At 39.4% G+C, this 16,596-nt stretch overlaps 1 protein-coding gene across 5 annotated transcripts in view; it reads left to right on the top strand.

Moving 5' to 3' along the window:
- Positions 1-16,596, top strand: part of KIF16B (kinesin family member 16B) — a 244,720-nt gene that overhangs the window by 137,629 nt on the left and 90,495 nt on the right. For all 5 annotated transcript variants that reach the window (XM_069955207.1, XM_069955205.1, XM_069955206.1 and 2 more), the window contains 5 exons: positions 358-411; positions 6,670-8,004; positions 9,485-9,643; positions 10,039-10,147; positions 15,123-15,173. In XM_069955207.1, the coding sequence (XP_069811308.1) occupies positions 358-411; positions 6,670-8,004; positions 9,485-9,643; positions 10,039-10,147; positions 15,123-15,173 (1,708 nt within the window). The remainder of the gene's footprint in view (positions 1-357; positions 412-6,669; positions 8,005-9,484; positions 9,644-10,038; positions 10,148-15,122; positions 15,174-16,596) is intronic.

The raw sequence follows: 16,596 nt of genomic DNA, 5'->3' as shown, positions 1-16,596 counted from the left end.
CTGTCTAAGGTAGAGAAATTCAATTTCTATATATTGATTGCCATGTCTGAATGTAGTGAACTTGCGAGGACTGTGCTAATCATTTATCCGTCCTTCTTAACATTACCACTTAAATAGTTTCTCCCAAGAAATTCATTTACATTTCCGCTTTCTCCTAGATGGGCCCAGCAGCTGGAAACCTAATTAGCGGCTCTGGTCAAACCCATTTCTCATTTCATGTGAAATCCACCAAAAAAAAAAAATAAACCATCTCGCGTTAAAACTTTCTTAAATACATTTTCCATGGTCATCACTCATTGCTTTGTTCCTTCTCGACCGGTAAATTCCTTGTGTAACTGTGTTCTTCTTTCTTACCAGACTTGAATTTGAAAGGCAACAAAGAGAAGAACTTGAGAAACTGGAAAATAAAAGGTATCATATAAAGCAACAAATGTGATATCAGATAGAGACGTGCGATATATAAAAGGGGTACTCTGGTATTTTAGTTATATTTTGCTGGGGGCATGGTAGAAAAACAGAAAGTTTACACAGTTCTCACCTATTTCTATGCATTAGGCCATGTTCACACAACGTATGTTCAGCATAAAGCACGTCCGTTGTTGCTATTTCCAACAACGGCCGTGATTTATGCTACACATACGTTGTATTTGAATGAATGGAATCCTGGCTGGAGCGTATACACATAGTACACATTCCGGCCGGGATTCCATGCGGCCGCACGAAAAACTGACGTCAGTTTTCTGCGGTTACTATTCATTGAATAGCGGTCGCAGACACGTATCAGTTCACACAATGGAGTGTGCGGCTCCGGCCGCACACTCCATTGTGTGCAGCGGTTAATTGGGATGTGGGCGCACACAGCAGTTCACCAGAAATGAAGATCATTTGGCCAGTACTGCAGTAACTTCAGTAACACCGGCCTTTCTGTGACCCACCCAGGTCACAGAACGGCCAGTGTTATACCATGTGTGGCCTTCTAAAGTATTGGACCAATGGAAGCCCAATGTGTACAATAGAAGAAATTAAAAAAAAATTGTACCAAAAACTATGATTTTTTCCCCCCTCTTCTACAAAATTAATCATGGGAAACCACTTTATGTTCAGTTTTTTACATCCCCCGCTACATTAGTTGTGACCCTTTCTCTATGGGTGATCTCAACTATTATAATCAACTAACCTATTTCTATTAAATGGGTTATTCAGAACTTTTCTTTCAACTCAACTGGTTTTAGAAAGTTATATAGATTTGTAATTTACTTCTATTTAAATATCTCCAGGCTTCCAGTACTTATCAGCTGCTATATGTCCTGCAGGAAGTGGTGTATTATTTCCAGTCTGACACAGTTCACTCTGCTGCCACCTTTGTTTGAGACAGGAACTGTCCAAAGAAGCAGCAAATCCCCATAGAAAAACGTTCATGCTCTGGATAGTTCCTGTCTCGGACAGAGGTGGCAGCAGAGAGCACTGTGTCAGACTAAAAACATTTCCTGCCGGACATACAGCAGCCGATAAGTACTGGAAGACTTAGGATTTTTAAATAGAAGTAAATTACAAATTTATATAACTTTCTAAATCCAGTGGATTTGAAAGAAAAAGATTTTCGCTGGACAACCCCTTTGAATAAAACTTTTCTAATCCGGATTTTTAATCCGTAGCAAATGACTCCTTTCATTTCACCTTTCTCTTGATGTCTTTAAATATTATTCATGAAATTTACCTCCCATCCTCCTTCACCGTGTGGCCCTGAAAACCAAAGCCGTTTAAAAGAAAAGACGTGAAGAAACTGGTGCAGTTTGTCAATTTGCAAGATTAGGCCCTTAATCTCAATGCGGTTTCCAAGGCAAGACATTATATCGCAAATCAAAAGATGGCTGTCTCCTTTTTTAATAGAAAACATAAAGATATGTCAGTCAGAATTCACTCGCAAATCTCGGAATTTGTGCAAGTACCTACACATCCATTACTTCAGAGTCTTACCAGCAAGGAAAATAGTTTAAAAGCATATCTCAGGATAGATTTGAATAATTCAAGGAATATAGCGTACTTTGGGCTGAGAAATGTTCCTGCTTACACTGCAAATGCATTTGTCCTCAAACCGTTTTGACTCTACACAATATATAGAAAATGCGCTTGTCAGATGCAGCGTTTACACGCTTTCCTTGAAAACATCAGCTTTCTTTGGTATTCATCAACAATTTTCTTAAAAGCTCACAAAATGGGGGAGTAGGGATTGACTTTAATGTCTTAGTCCTGCAAGGACAATGTACAAGCTCCCGATCCTCCATAATGTACAAGGTGCCCCTAACCACATGAGTTAAAGAATTGTTTTTACAAAATATTATTATTATTATTATTATTATCATTAATATTATTATTATTATTATTATTATTATTATTATTATTATTATTATTATCATTATTATTATTATTATTATCGGTTTATGCAGTGTATTATGATCAGTATGTTTAAGCAAAGTTAGAAGTTGAACAGACTAAAAAATCCACACTCAATTCTGGTGAAAAATACTTTTCAATCTACTGTTCAAGACATTGTGAATCATTTGGGGTTAATCACAATACTAGGGACATCATTGGGGTTACAGGGGTAGTTCACTTAATTTTTTTTTTTTTCAACCAGTGCCAGAGATTTGTAATTTAAAGGACAACTGGTGTCCGCAAAAAAAAAAAAAAAAAAACACACACACTAACAGACACAGATCCTATACTCACCACACCTCCTAAGTCGATCACCATTCAAAAATGCAGCCGGCCGTGATCCCCGTCAACTCGTCCGCGTCTTCATCTTCTTCCTCACTTCCGGGGTCCCACGGCATGAATGAGACTGAAAAGGCTGCCGATGCGCGTCACATGGCTTCCAGCTTGCTCAGCCAATCAGAGCTGAGCAAGCTGGTAGCCATGTGATGCATTCCAGCCAATGAAAAGGCTGCTCGTGCACAGTCTTTTCAATCCCATTCATTCTAATGGAAGATGGGGATGAAGAGGAAGACCAGGCCCGCCCCCCGCTTGGGAAGACATCATCACAAAATGGCGGCAGGAGAAGAGGACGGGGGTCAACAGTAAATATGTTAGTATGTTTTTTTTTTAACTTCTGGGGGGGGGGGGGGAAGAGGTGGAACGGCTCCAAGCAGGTGACTCACATACATTACAAAGTTATATAACTTTGTAACGTGTGTAAGTTAGGGAGAAAAAAAACCCCGCCGGAGTTGCCCTTTAATTCTATTAAAAAAATATATATATCAAGTCTTCCAGTACTTATCAGCTACTGTATGTCCTAAAGGAAGTGGTGTGTTCTTTCCTTTCTGGAAAGCAGGAGAGGGTTTTCTGTGGGGATTTGCTACTGCTCTACAAGTTCCTGACATGGACAGAGGTGACAGCAGAAAGCACTGTGTCATACTGGAGAGAATACACCACTTCCTGCAGGACATACAGTACCTGATAAGTACTGGAAGAAGTAAAATACAAATCTCTGGCACTTTCTTGCACCAGTTGATTTGAAAGAATAAAAAATTGTGAACAGCCCCTTTAACTACAATACTAGGAGGAATTATGGGTGGTTAACTACAAGGGGGCATAATACTTGGCCTGACCCTGGTGCTGCCAAGCCATGCAACGCCACTAACACAGTACAGCATTGAGTGCGGCAGCCACATAGTCTATGGCCCTCAAATGATTTTATAAATGACCAAATGGCCGTTGACAGGAAAAAAAGTTCCCCATCCCTGGACGAGAGGAAATGTTTTGTCAGAGTTACAGCACGCAGAATAGAAGTGAAGTGAGTTCCTATATAAAATGGGTAATGTCACATAATCAAACATGAAGGCAAAATGAGTATAGTACTAAATGAGAAAACCCAGCGATCAATAGAACTGGGGAAAGGTATTATATATTGCTGATCAAAAAATGTAAGTGCTTTCATAAATTAATCTACGTTAGAGATTATTGATTAAACTTAGTGCACATTACATCACAGGAATATAAGAGAGAGATCACCAACATTACAGAAGATAAAAGCTACATACTATGCCCATATATATATATATATATATATATATATATATATACACAGTATGTGTGTGTGTGTGTGTGTGTGTGTGTGTGTGTGTGTATATATATATATATATATATATATATATATATATAGTATGTGTGTGTGTGTGTATATATATATATATATATATATATATATATATATATATATATATATTACCAACAAAAGAAACTGGGATCACAATGGCCGTTGTTTTCTGAAAAGCTTTATCTCCGGGTCAGTGAGTATACTTTTGTAAGCATACATTCATATAGTTTGTTAGCAATTGTCACTGTGCAAGTTTATTAAAACTTTTGTTTTGCCTACACATACCTATAGGACATCCCATTCTAAGTATATACAGTATGCATCGATATTAAGTTGGTCCCCATTAGCAGTTACATCAGCTTCCACCCTTCTTTGAAGACGTCCTTTTAGATTTTGGACTATGTTTGTGGGATTTTTTGCTAATTCATTAACAAGAGGATTTGCAAGGTGAGACACTGATGTTGGACATAAAGGCCTGGCTCGCATTCTCCATTTAAGTTAATCCCAAAGGTATTGGATGGGGTTGAGGTCAGCTCTTTGTGTGGCCTGGCAACAACTTTCACACAAATCTCATCCAACCATGTCTTAATGGACCTTGCTTTATGCTCTGGGGCACAGGAAGTAGTCTTCCCCAAACTGTTCCCACAACATACAATTGTCCAATGGAAATGTTCAAAGTTCTGAAAAGGCTTAAAGGGAACCTGTTAGCCTGGCTAAAGTGGCGAAGTCATTTTCTATGGACGTCGGATTCATCTCTAAAGGTCTGCATAACGCGCATGCTCAGCTTAGTTGATTTCTCCGCCCCAGGAGCAAGTTTCAGGAGCGGGACTTGCGGGGAAAGTTAAGTATGCCGGGCTCCACGGGGGGTCGGCCGGGCTCTGCCACCTTAGTTGGGCTGACAGGTCCTTTTTAAAACAGGAGACAAATAAAAAAATAATAATAATAATAATAAAAAATAAAATTATATATATATATATATATATATATATATATATATATATATATATATTATTTATTTTTTATTATTATTTTTTTTATATATAAATAGGAGTCTGGAAGAGCAAGAGAAAAAAAACTGTTAAAACTAGTTTTTTGTCTTGAGGGAAAACTTCGAGAAAAAAAGGTAATGAGCCAGTATCCTAAAACAGGTGTTGGGGTCAATCCCTTAAGGACTTAGGGCCCTATTACATGGGGTGATTATCTTACGGAAAACCGTTATATAGATCGAATTTAAGCGATAATCGTCCTGTGTAATTGCAGGCAATGATCGAAAAATCGTTCGTGTGTTGTTGATCGTTGAATTAGAGCTGACCCTAAAATCATTGTTAATCGTTGGCTAATCGTTCGATGTAATTCCACATTCGTTCACTAATCGCTCAGTGTAATTGCACATTGTTCCTTCTTTTGCTGGGATCAGAAGGAGTGAAAGATTGTAGTAACGCTCGTAACTAACGACTATCATTCTGTGTAATATGGGGAACAATTTCAGGTCAACGATAGACAATCCCGTTTGTGATCGTTTATCGGTAAAAATCGCTTTGTTTAATTGGACCCTTAGAAAGCTAGGCAAGAAGAGTAGGTTCAGATCTGCAACTCTTGAGTCAACAGAACGTATTCGCTATGCGTCTCACTACTCAAAAACTCCACTCTGTCTCCATTTCATGACTGTATTACTGTGGTTCCTAAATGCCTTCACCCACATTTATATTGTAGAAGATCCAGGAGGGACTTGTGGCATCCTATTACAGTACCACACTGGGATGAGCTCTTTAGCACAACCAATTATTTGATAAATCTTATAAAGGGCAGACTAATTTGGGTTGGATCCTGTAGACTTTGGGCAATTGGACTTGATAAAAACTTTTTGAATGCAGTGATCAATAGGCTTCCAATGCTTTTTCCCATGTCGATGTGCAGCCAGCAATTCCTCTCCTTGACTTTTGAAGGGCAGCATGGCTCTGGAGGACGGCGTAAATCATCTTATATTAAACCAGCTACACAGTTGAACACAAAATTTGATTACATTTACTTTATAGATAATTATTTCTAGATTTATTTTTCAATTTCCATCTGAATGAAACCAAATAATTGATAGTTATAGGGAACGTGGCTTTTTACTTTGATTAAAATTACATACTTTTTTTTTTTTTTTTTTATAAAAGCCATAACCGTTTGCCAAAAAATATCTTAGGCTCGGGTGCAGTATCCCTTTTAGGAAATAACTGTGTCAGAATCCAACAATTGTATTCATCAGTCATTGTCAGTGGCACTTGAATTATGAGAAAGGCCTGAGTACTGACAATAAGAAATGAGAAGTTATACCTGGCTATTGAGAACTGACAATGGGATCTGACAAGTGATTGTACCTTATGATTTCTCTGTCAACTTTTACTACTTTTTCGACCCCTCAGCAGTTGGGCTCATGTTGAATTATTGGAGGCAGAGAAAAGCTTTTGTTGGACTTCAAATGGAAAGTTTCAGAAGTTTGCTTTTCTTAAGTTGGTTATTAAATATGTAGTAAGATATCCTGGTATATGCAGTCTTCTCAGAGAAATGTATATGTCTTGTTTCAGGAAAATGATAAAGGAGATGGAAGAAAAACAAAGATCTGAAAAAGCCGAATTGGAAAAAATGCAACAAGAGGTTGAGTCTCAGCGGAAAGAAACTGAGTTTGTCCAACTACAAATCCGTAAACAGGAGGAGAGCCTTAAAAGAAGAAGCATGGACATAGAGACCAGACTCAAAGACCTCTTGGCCGAAAAGGAGAAGTTTGAAGAAGAGAGACTGCGGGAACAGCATGAAATAAAACTCCAGAAGAAGAAGCAGGAAGAAGAATCTTTTGCCAAAGTCCAACAAGAACTCCAGAGACTGCAGGAACTTCATAGCACTGAAAAGGCAGAGAAGATAGAAATTTTCAAAGAGCTTGAAAAGCTTAAAAAAGAGAAGGATGAGCAATATCTAAAACTAGAGGTGGAAAAGAGAAGGCTGGAAGAGCAGGAGAAGGAGCAGTTGAAGCTCGTGTTTCGTCTCGAGGAGCAACTTCGAGAAAAACAGGAAATGATCCAACTTCTTAAAAGGGGAGATTTTCTCAGATTAGAAGAAGAGATTCGGGTTCTCGAAGATGTTAGGGAGGATCTCTTACGGGCTAAGGAAGCCAGGTCTGAAGGAGAAGAGGATCCAGATGAGGTAGAAAAAGCAACAAATAAGTACACTACATTTAAAAGAATGCAAGTAGAGAAGTTGTCTGGTTTAATGGGTGATTTAAGCCAGCAGAAGGAGTGCTTAGAGAACGAGATACTTACGGATAGGGACACCCTTGAAAGACTAAACCTTTCGAATGTTGATCACAATAAAGATGATGATTCTTTAACTTCTGTGAGTGAGGAGCGGGATATGATAAAGCAAACCGAGCACAGGCTTCATTGTAAGGAGAGGGAACTTCAGTACATAAAGAAGAACCATTTGCCGGCATTGATGGAGGAAAAGCAAAGGGCATCAGAGATTCTGGACAGTGGTCTACTTGGGTTGGACAAAACTTTATATCAGATCGAGAAGGAGATCGAAGAAAAGGCCGATCAACTTGCACAATTCAGAGCAAGTAGCGACCAACTGCAACAACTTCAAGAAACGTTCGAGTTCACAGCTAATATCGCTCGCCAGGAAGAGAAAGTTAGGAAAAAGGAAAAAGAGATCCTTGAGTCGAGAGAGAAGCAGCACAGGGAGGCCTTGGAGCAAGCAGTTGCTAAGTTGGAGCGTAGACATTCAGCGCTCCAAAGACACTCTACAATAGATGTGGAAATAGAAGAGCAAAAGCGCAAACTTGCTGCAATGGACAGCAGCCAGGAACAAGCTGGTCTGCAGGCAAGTCTAGAAGCTGAGCAGAAAGCTTTGGAGCAAGACCGGGAACGGTAAGCTGCTGTTCATCGCATCATATCTGCTGTTGGTCTCAAATGCCAACCATACATTTAGATAGATATTAGTTGAATGCTTATACAGTCAACTGCTACCTCTCCTGATTTTTTTAAGTAGCAGGTCTATATTATCTCACTTTTAAGGGATTCAAGGAAGCAGGTAAAGCGGTTGCAGGTATTTAGAGTCCTAATGGCTTTCACGTCAGCTTAGTAGTAATAGTAAACACTGTATCGGATATGTACAATGCCTCTGTTCACACTGTAGGTTGCATGCCGCATGTGGCTAAAGTACAAACAAAAAAATAGAAAGTGCAACAGCAATCTACAGGTGCAAGTGCTTACCATATATTCTCCCCTCAGTGTTCACATGATAAAAACCTGCTCTAAAAATTAGTATCTAAGCAAACTATTTGATCAAACAGAGTGTACCATGTAACCACGTTAAGGTGTCCTCAGCGACATGGTCCTACTCGAGCATTCTCACACTAGCAATGGCCTCTCCTAGGCTGACAATAGCTTACAATGGGCGGATAGGAGCCAAATCTCTATGTATACCACCCACAGGATTATTATTGGCATTCTATTTGCCCAGTTGTAGCTAGTTTGAGTAGGGACCATGTCTCTGAGGACACCTTAACATGGGTGACATGGTACACTCTGTTTGATCAAATGGTTCACTTAGATCCTCACTTTTTAATATCCATAGAGCAAGTTATTATTGTGTGTGTGCGCCAAGGGGAGTATATACGCTAAGCACTTGCACCTGTAGGTTGCTGTTGCACTTTTTTGGTTCTGTCTGTCTGTCTGTCTATCTATCTATCTATCCATCTGTCTATCCATCTGTCTATCTTGAGGGCAGTTGCTTAGAAGTTAAAGCATGTCCATTAACAACAATATATTAGAAAACTTGCTATATGTGCTTTAAGGCTGGGTTCACACAACGTTTTTACAGTCCATTTTTTTCATACTTTTTTTGAAAAAACGGATGAAAAAAAACATATGCGTGTGTGCATCCTTTTTGATCCGTTTTTCTATTGAATTCCATTATAAAAAAAACGGATCACTATGGATCATTATTTTATTTTATTTTTTTAACGTACATAAAAATAAGGTTGACTACGTTTTTGTGTACATTAAAAAAAAACAGGATTTGTTTTGATACTTTTTTTATAATGGAATTAAATGGAAAAACTGATTAAAACTGATTTTTTTCCATCCGTTTTTCATTCATTTTTGGCAAAAAACAGATTGCAAAAAACAGTGTGTGAACCGAGCCTTAACCAAACATCCATGTAAAGTACCTGCACACTGGACTTTCTCAATGCTCTTATTTCCTGCCATGGTTTTATACCAGATGTAGTTTCACAGTAACATGGGGTTTGTGCTGAAATTGAGATATCTTTGATTGCCTTTTTTTATGTTATTTTTTAAGCTGTGATTCTTTTTTCTCCCATTCTGGTTTATGGATCTTATGCAGATTATCTCAGGAAATCCAGCAGCTGAAGCAGAAGATACAAGTGACTGATCCACTTTCAAAAAATCTATCAGGAGCCCTAGACGAAAAGGCGTCCCTGGCCAACTCTCCGGCGAGCCCAGTGAAGACTCAGTCGCATTTGCTTCAGCTGACTGATGACAGGTATATAATCATATTTAAATCCTCTTCTAAGTAAGCATGGTAAAACACGGGCACAGCTGTAATAACTACATATTGTGCCTGGATGCTTTTATCGTTTTCGGAAAGACTATTGTTATTCCAGGTTTACACTCAAATAAAATATTATTGTAGTAAAAAATGTAATTTTCTTTGCTTTTAAAGTATTTATGTGATTATATCTAAATTGCCTGGTGCCAGTGCAGTAAGTGGATATTGCTGACAAATATCCCGTTTTGATTACGTTTGCTTCTTTAAACACTTTATAAGAGTGTAAATTGCCAGTCTTAAATGGAGAAGAAAGCTTGTGTTGCCCTTAAAGCCACAGAAGTGGAATACACTTAGGAGACTTTCTGATTAACGTATTTATGCTTACCCAGACTACATGCATATATCGAAGAAGAAGTGCAGAGACGGCTGCAGAATATTAATGTGCCAGGCGAAGACTTCAGCAGCCTTAGTATGTCCTACTCATCTGAATCTGGGAAGGTAGGCGTTGTGCAATCAGTAAATTGCCTTACATCTAGCGTAAAATGAATTTTTCTTACATTGCAGGTTTCACTGTTCATGTTTGTGAAGACTTAAAGGGGTACTCCAGCAAAAAGCTTTTTCCCAGTAATTGAAACACATTGCAAAGTTATATTACTTTGTAATATGCTTCAATCACCTATCTCCCCCCCCTCTATCTTTTCCCCCCTCAACCTCCCACCAGGAAGTGAAGTAAACTCATTCTTACCTAATGACTGTTGACCCCAGGCTTTTCTGTGGCAGCCATTTTGTGACAATGACATCATCAAGAGGGAGGCAGATCCAAGCCCTGTTAAGCCAGCCTCTCTTTGTCAGATGACTCAGGTTGCTCAGCTCTGATTGGCTGAGCAAGATGTAAGCCATCTAACAGTTCTACAGAGTCAGTTAGACATTACGAGACACAAAGTGCATCATGGGAAAGCCAAAACCAGGAAGCTGTGCCTATGCAGATGATGTCATTGTCACAAAATGGCTTCCACAGAGCAGCCTGGGGTCAACAGTTATTAGGTAAGAATGAGTTTACTTAACTTCCTTGTGGGAGGGTTGAGGGGGGGAGGGGGGAAGATAGGGAAGGGGGGCAGATAGGTGATTGAAGCATATTACAAAGTTATATAAATTTGTAAAGTGTTTCAATTACTGGGAAAAAAGCTTTTCGCTGGAGTACCCCTTGAAAGCTTTAATGTCATTTCCATTGTCTGAGCACATATCAAAAGTTACTGTAGCTTCTTGAAGTTATGCCACTCGATGCCCATCCATGAAGCCGGGAGTTCCCGTTGTAGAATCAGAGGAGGATAGCACATTAGAGGTCCAATTGTGCAGCAGTTTCTGGACGTCTAGGTGCTGATTAGCAGTTGTAAGTCCCCACCTTACAGATGATGGGAGTACTACTAGATAACGCGTTTTGAGGTAGGACCTCTTCATCAGATCAGTATCTGGATACTGATCTGATGAAGAGGTCCGACCTCGCAAAACGTTATCTGACAATAAAAGAGGGTTTTTGACTACACTACTGCTACTCCCATCATCTGTAAGATGGGGACTTACAACTGCCAATAAATGCCTAGATGTCCAGAAACTGCCCTTTTGTACCTCTGATGTGCTATCCTCCTCCTGAAAAATTACTGATCACATTGGATATCACTCCTGAGACCTGCTGCGATCCCAAAATACAACCATTGGGAGTGCTTGGAGGTGTTGCTGGGACATCCCATCTTGTTTGCTCAAAAAACACTAAAGGAGTAAAGAAATCTGATTTGATTGGCAGCCAGGAAGAGACACATGCTGCTGCGCACTTCTCTAGCTGTATCTCAGGATCACAACAGATCTCAGGAGTGAAACCCGATGCAATCAGTAACTTTTCACATGTACTCAGACATTTTCAATGCCAGTAAAACATTAAATGCTTTGTCCAGGATTAGAAAACACTTTTGTCCATGGACTATGCCTGGTATTGCTTTATTATTTTGAATGAACATGAGTTGCAAAACAAGATGTTGCCTGTGGACAAGATTGGCAATGTCTCTGGGAAAGGTACATCCTTTTTCCTAATCTTGGACAACCTTTTTAAGTATGATTTAAATAAGCGAGTGCCAATTGACTTTCGTACACTAAGGGCTGCATGGACATAGTTAACTATGTTCGCGCAGCCCTTGCTTTATATAGTAAATAATAAACATATATATTTACCTACCCATGCTCCCCTGTGTCCTATTGCCTCTTCTCAGCTGACCAGAGCCACCACTGAAGCTTCTACACCTGTCTCTGTAGTGACAGGCAGCTCAGCCTATCATTGACCGAGACGAGACACCACTGCGGCCAGTTTTTGGCTGAGCAGCCTGTCACTTCAGAGACGGCTGTAGAAGCACCAGCTGTGGCTCTGGTCAGCTGGGAAGAGGCTATAGGACACCGGCGAGCATGGCTAGGTAAGTATATGTGTTTATTATTTAGTCCCCCATACTGGTAGAACTCCACTAAATCCACCATCAATGATCAGCAATATATACAGAGTGTTGTAAGGGATAGTAGTCACATGACGTAGTAGGTCTGGACCTTCATCCAGCAACTGTAGTCCATTCTATGATGTTGCTCCTCTTAAGAGAACACCCATACTCACAATTCATCAATGTAAGGGAGATTTATTCCATACCAGTTTCACGCTGCAGATTTAATCAGTATAAATAGTGATAATAGCTGAAATCCACAGCGTGAAATCTGCAGCAGATAAAGAACGTGTAAACGGACTCTAATTCTGTAATCTCTAGTTAGATCCATTATCAGCATCCCAAAAATCTTCAGCATCTTTGACAATCTCACAGTGGATTGCGGAAGTTGATCATATAGATAGACCAAAGAAACAGAAGCCATACCAATTTTTTATTTTTCTTAAATCTAACCTAGAGCGGGAAGTGGCTGGATAGGATCCATCACGATTAACCACTGCTACAACATAAATATACACTAGTGGTAGGTGTCTACACCATATTCTCCTCCTTCCCCTGGTCCCAGGAGCACTCACAGTGTAGGGAATTGCCTGCCAGCACTTCCTGCATTTTGTCCTGGCAGATCAGTTGCCAGAGACGGAATTCACTTAGTGACAGGCAGTGAATGTTATTTAGCTTCGTAGGATGCCCTCTAGTGGCCAAAAATATTTTTTAGCCTATAATCCAGCTTCAGAAGTAGAAGAATCATGTAGCTGTATTGTTTTGGGCTGTAAGTTTTTTTTTTTTGTTTTTTTTTACTGATATTAACAACATATTTTTAAGATTTCCATAGCTGTGCGTGAAACCCCTGTTGTGACCTTATCGTTATAGACAAATAGGAATGTAAAATCTAGGAGTTTTCTTCAGGAAATCATTATATGCTTTTAATTTAATATTCTTCAAATGCCCAACATGGCGGCTCCCAGAGTGCTACGGTGTAAACAGCATTTACTATTCTCTTTAGTAACAGTCCGCGTGACTATAATTTAGCAGTGGAACACTATCAAAAGCTCTTGGATCCTTGAAACGCTTTCCTGATGTTGCCCATAGGCTAGCAGGGGCTAACGTGAGATTTATGTTAATGGATTTTATTTTCTGGCCTTAATTGCTCCTAAATTCTGAAATTCTGTTCCATTTTACCTCTTGAGAGTCCTGTGAGCCATATTTTCGAGCTTCATGATAAATGTTATGTGAGGATACAGCTTTTATCTATAAGGATTGAGTAATTCTAGTAAAAGTGTTATTTTAGAGATTGAATTCCCTTGGAAACAGAGCGCTTTCAACAAGGACATGTATAAGACTTTTATAAAGTATAAAACAAGAGATTACTGCCGGCAGCATCAACATTTGGGGGCTGTATAGAGTACTCGGTATCCAGCTGAACAATACGTTTGGGAGGAGCCTTGTGTTCCGGTCTCTCAGCTGGGAGCCCTTTCAGCCCTTCTTACAATGCTCCTCCCTATTATCTTATATACAGGCCTCTAAACTCTGGTTCTACAATAATTGGAGTTTTTAGCACCACCTAAAGTGTCTTTGCAACAAAACTTTTGACATGCTTATTTTTGCTAATGTCACAGAGACACTTCAAAAGTTTTGATCAGTCAGGGTCTGAGCGTGCAGACCTCCACCAATCATTAGAGTGAGGCAGGAGGAAAACACAAGCGTTGTTCTTTAAAGGGGTTATCCGGCGAATATCTTTTTCCTTCCAATCAGCTGATTTTAGATCATTCTCCAGTCTTCCAGTACTTATCAGCTGCTGTATGTCATGCAGGAAATGGTGTTTTCTGTCCAGTCTGAGACAGTGCTCTCTGCTGCCACCTCTGTCTGAGAAAGCAACTGTCCAGAGCAGTAGCAAATCCCCATAGAAAAGCACTTCCACTCTGGACAGTTCCTGACATGGACATATGTGATTAGCAGAGAGCAATGTGTCTGACTGAAAAGAAAACACCACTTCCTACAGGACATACAGCAGCTGATAAGTACTGGAATACTGAAAAATTTTAAATAGAAGTAAATTACAAATCTAGACTCTAGAGAAAATATTTTTGCCAGACTACCCCTTTAACATGGGCTGTTTTGGGATGCTCTTGGCATCTTCTCTCTGCCCCACCAGTTTTGATTGGTAGATCTTTCCCTTTGGATGTAGAAAGAGATGTATCAATCAAATACAGTGGGACAATCTGAAGCCATCAGTGACCGTCCCAATAACTCAAGGAACAGGCAACATAAAAGAAATTAAAGTGTCACTGTCGTTTACATTTTTTTTTTTGCAGAAATCAATAGTACAGTTGATTTTAAGAAACTTTGTAATTAGGTTTATTAGCCCAAAAATGCATTTTTATCATGAAAAAGCAATTTGAAGCTCTCCCCCTGTCTTTATGGTTTTCTATGAAGAGGGGAGGGGTGGAGGGAGATGAGGCACCAAAACAGGACAACTAAGAGTTAATTTACAGCTACATCACCGGCTATCTCCTTTGAAGTCAGCACTGACTTCTCTGACCTCTGAATACTGTCTTTCACACAGCTCCCACTGTGTAATCCTTTGTTCTCTGCTACCGACTAATCTCCCTCCTCCCCCTTCTCTCTCCATAGATTACACAGGGCTCCACTGATGTAAACTAGTCGAGATTTCCTGATAATGAGCAGTGGATGAGAGAGAGGTGGGAGGGGGGGACCTGGGGAAAGTCTTTTTCAATGCAGATAATGGCATATTTGCCTAATAAACCCAATTATAAAGTTTCTTAAAATTGCCTGTACTATTGATTTCTGTGAAAGAAAATTAAATTGACTATAAACTGAAGATTCCCTTTAAAAATTGTACGTTTGAGAATAAAATAGCTTTAGACAGCCTCTTGGCTTGTGGCAGGTTACTTTTGAATGCCTATTAGCTTTGTTTATGCTTTGTGTTGGGCTATTTCTATGCCTCATGTATTCTCTTTTGTATTTCTTACACCTAGGGAAGTGACAATTTTCTGAATGGAATTAATCAAAGAAGAATGAAGTATGAGGTAGGTGCCCATTTCCTCTACCTGTTTGTCTTCCGATGATTTGCATGCCATAATGATTGCCGGTAATACAGTATTGATTGATATTTTACCATCCTTTATTTGTGACAGCATTTTTACACATTGTCAGGTTGAGGTTTTGGGCATGTACCAAAAAAAATTGGCCTTTTCCTAAAAAAGAAAAAAAAAGAAAGAAATTCCAGGACTTGGGCTAGGGAAGTACGGAGGGGCGTTACAGTATGTGGCACCTCAGGACATCATCCATGCCTTCTTGACTCTTTACAACGGAATAAGGATCATTTTTTTTAAAGGAAAATTCCATCACAGACATGTAAACAACAGGCAGTGTACTAATATCTTTTTACCCATGTAAGCACCTTACTACACGTTCCCTTTAAAGGTGACCTGCCACCACTCCTGACCTGTCTTTTTTTAAGTAAATACTTGTATTCTACATGAAATAACAATTCTGTTCCTGCAATATATTTGCTAGAAATGTGTGACACCAACTGGGTGTCACCAATTGAGGGCATGTCTCTAGACTATGCAATAAATAACGGTGTGGACACGCCCACAGTTAGCCACACCCAGTTGGCTATTTAGTTTTATTGTTCTAGAAGAATAACAGGGGGGTGGAACCACCTAGAGCTATAAGAAAAGTTGTTCTGAAAATGCTATTTTATGTATAATACAAGTGTATTCCTCAAGCAGACAAGTCTAGAGAGGCCACAAGTCTTTAAACCATTTTTTTACAGTGCAGCCCCTGGGACTATTGGCTGACTCGTTCAGGGATGTTGCGGGCAGCCCAACATGTTCCCTACAGGGAAATTATATGGTATTATGTGCCACCAAAACAGCCTTACAATACGAATAGTTAGTCCGCCTTTGGAATGTTGATATGTCCTAATAGGCTTGTATAGACGTGGTTGGTCTTCATTAGACAAATTTCCTAATGTTTGAGTAGCATTATCTGTCTAATGGTGGCCTATTGGTTACAACGTTTGTGGTGACTTATGGGATCATGTGTTGTCCTCGTTCACTCTAATAGAGCTGCAAAAGTGTATGGGCAATATGATAGCTTTTTTTTGTTTGTTTGTTTGTTTTTTATAAATAATAATTTAAAAAAATTCTTATTCAATATGTTTTTATTATTTATGGGACAGTAGATTATTGGCTAATCTCACAAGTCTCGTTGGCAGATGGTAACAATATAATATATACCATAGGTCACGGACAGTGTTGATTTTCCTGTCTGATTTAGTATTGTACGCCGCTTTAGTGAATGGTGCTGGAAGTTTTTGGCAGCTGTGCCCCATCCACATCCATCAGAATTTACATGCACATTGACTGAGCTGAGCAGACAGTCTCTTGGAATCATAGCTATGAACTAAACAATGGTTCGGCCATCTGTGGGAACCATAAGGAG

This window comes from Dendropsophus ebraccatus, chromosome 15 (genome assembly GCF_027789765.1).
Source record: "Dendropsophus ebraccatus isolate aDenEbr1 chromosome 15, aDenEbr1.pat, whole genome shotgun sequence".
Taxonomy (NCBI): Eukaryota; Metazoa; Chordata; class Amphibia; order Anura; family Hylidae; genus Dendropsophus; species Dendropsophus ebraccatus.
Note: the sequence above shows the minus strand (reverse complement) of the source record. Positions and strands in the feature narration are given on the sequence as shown.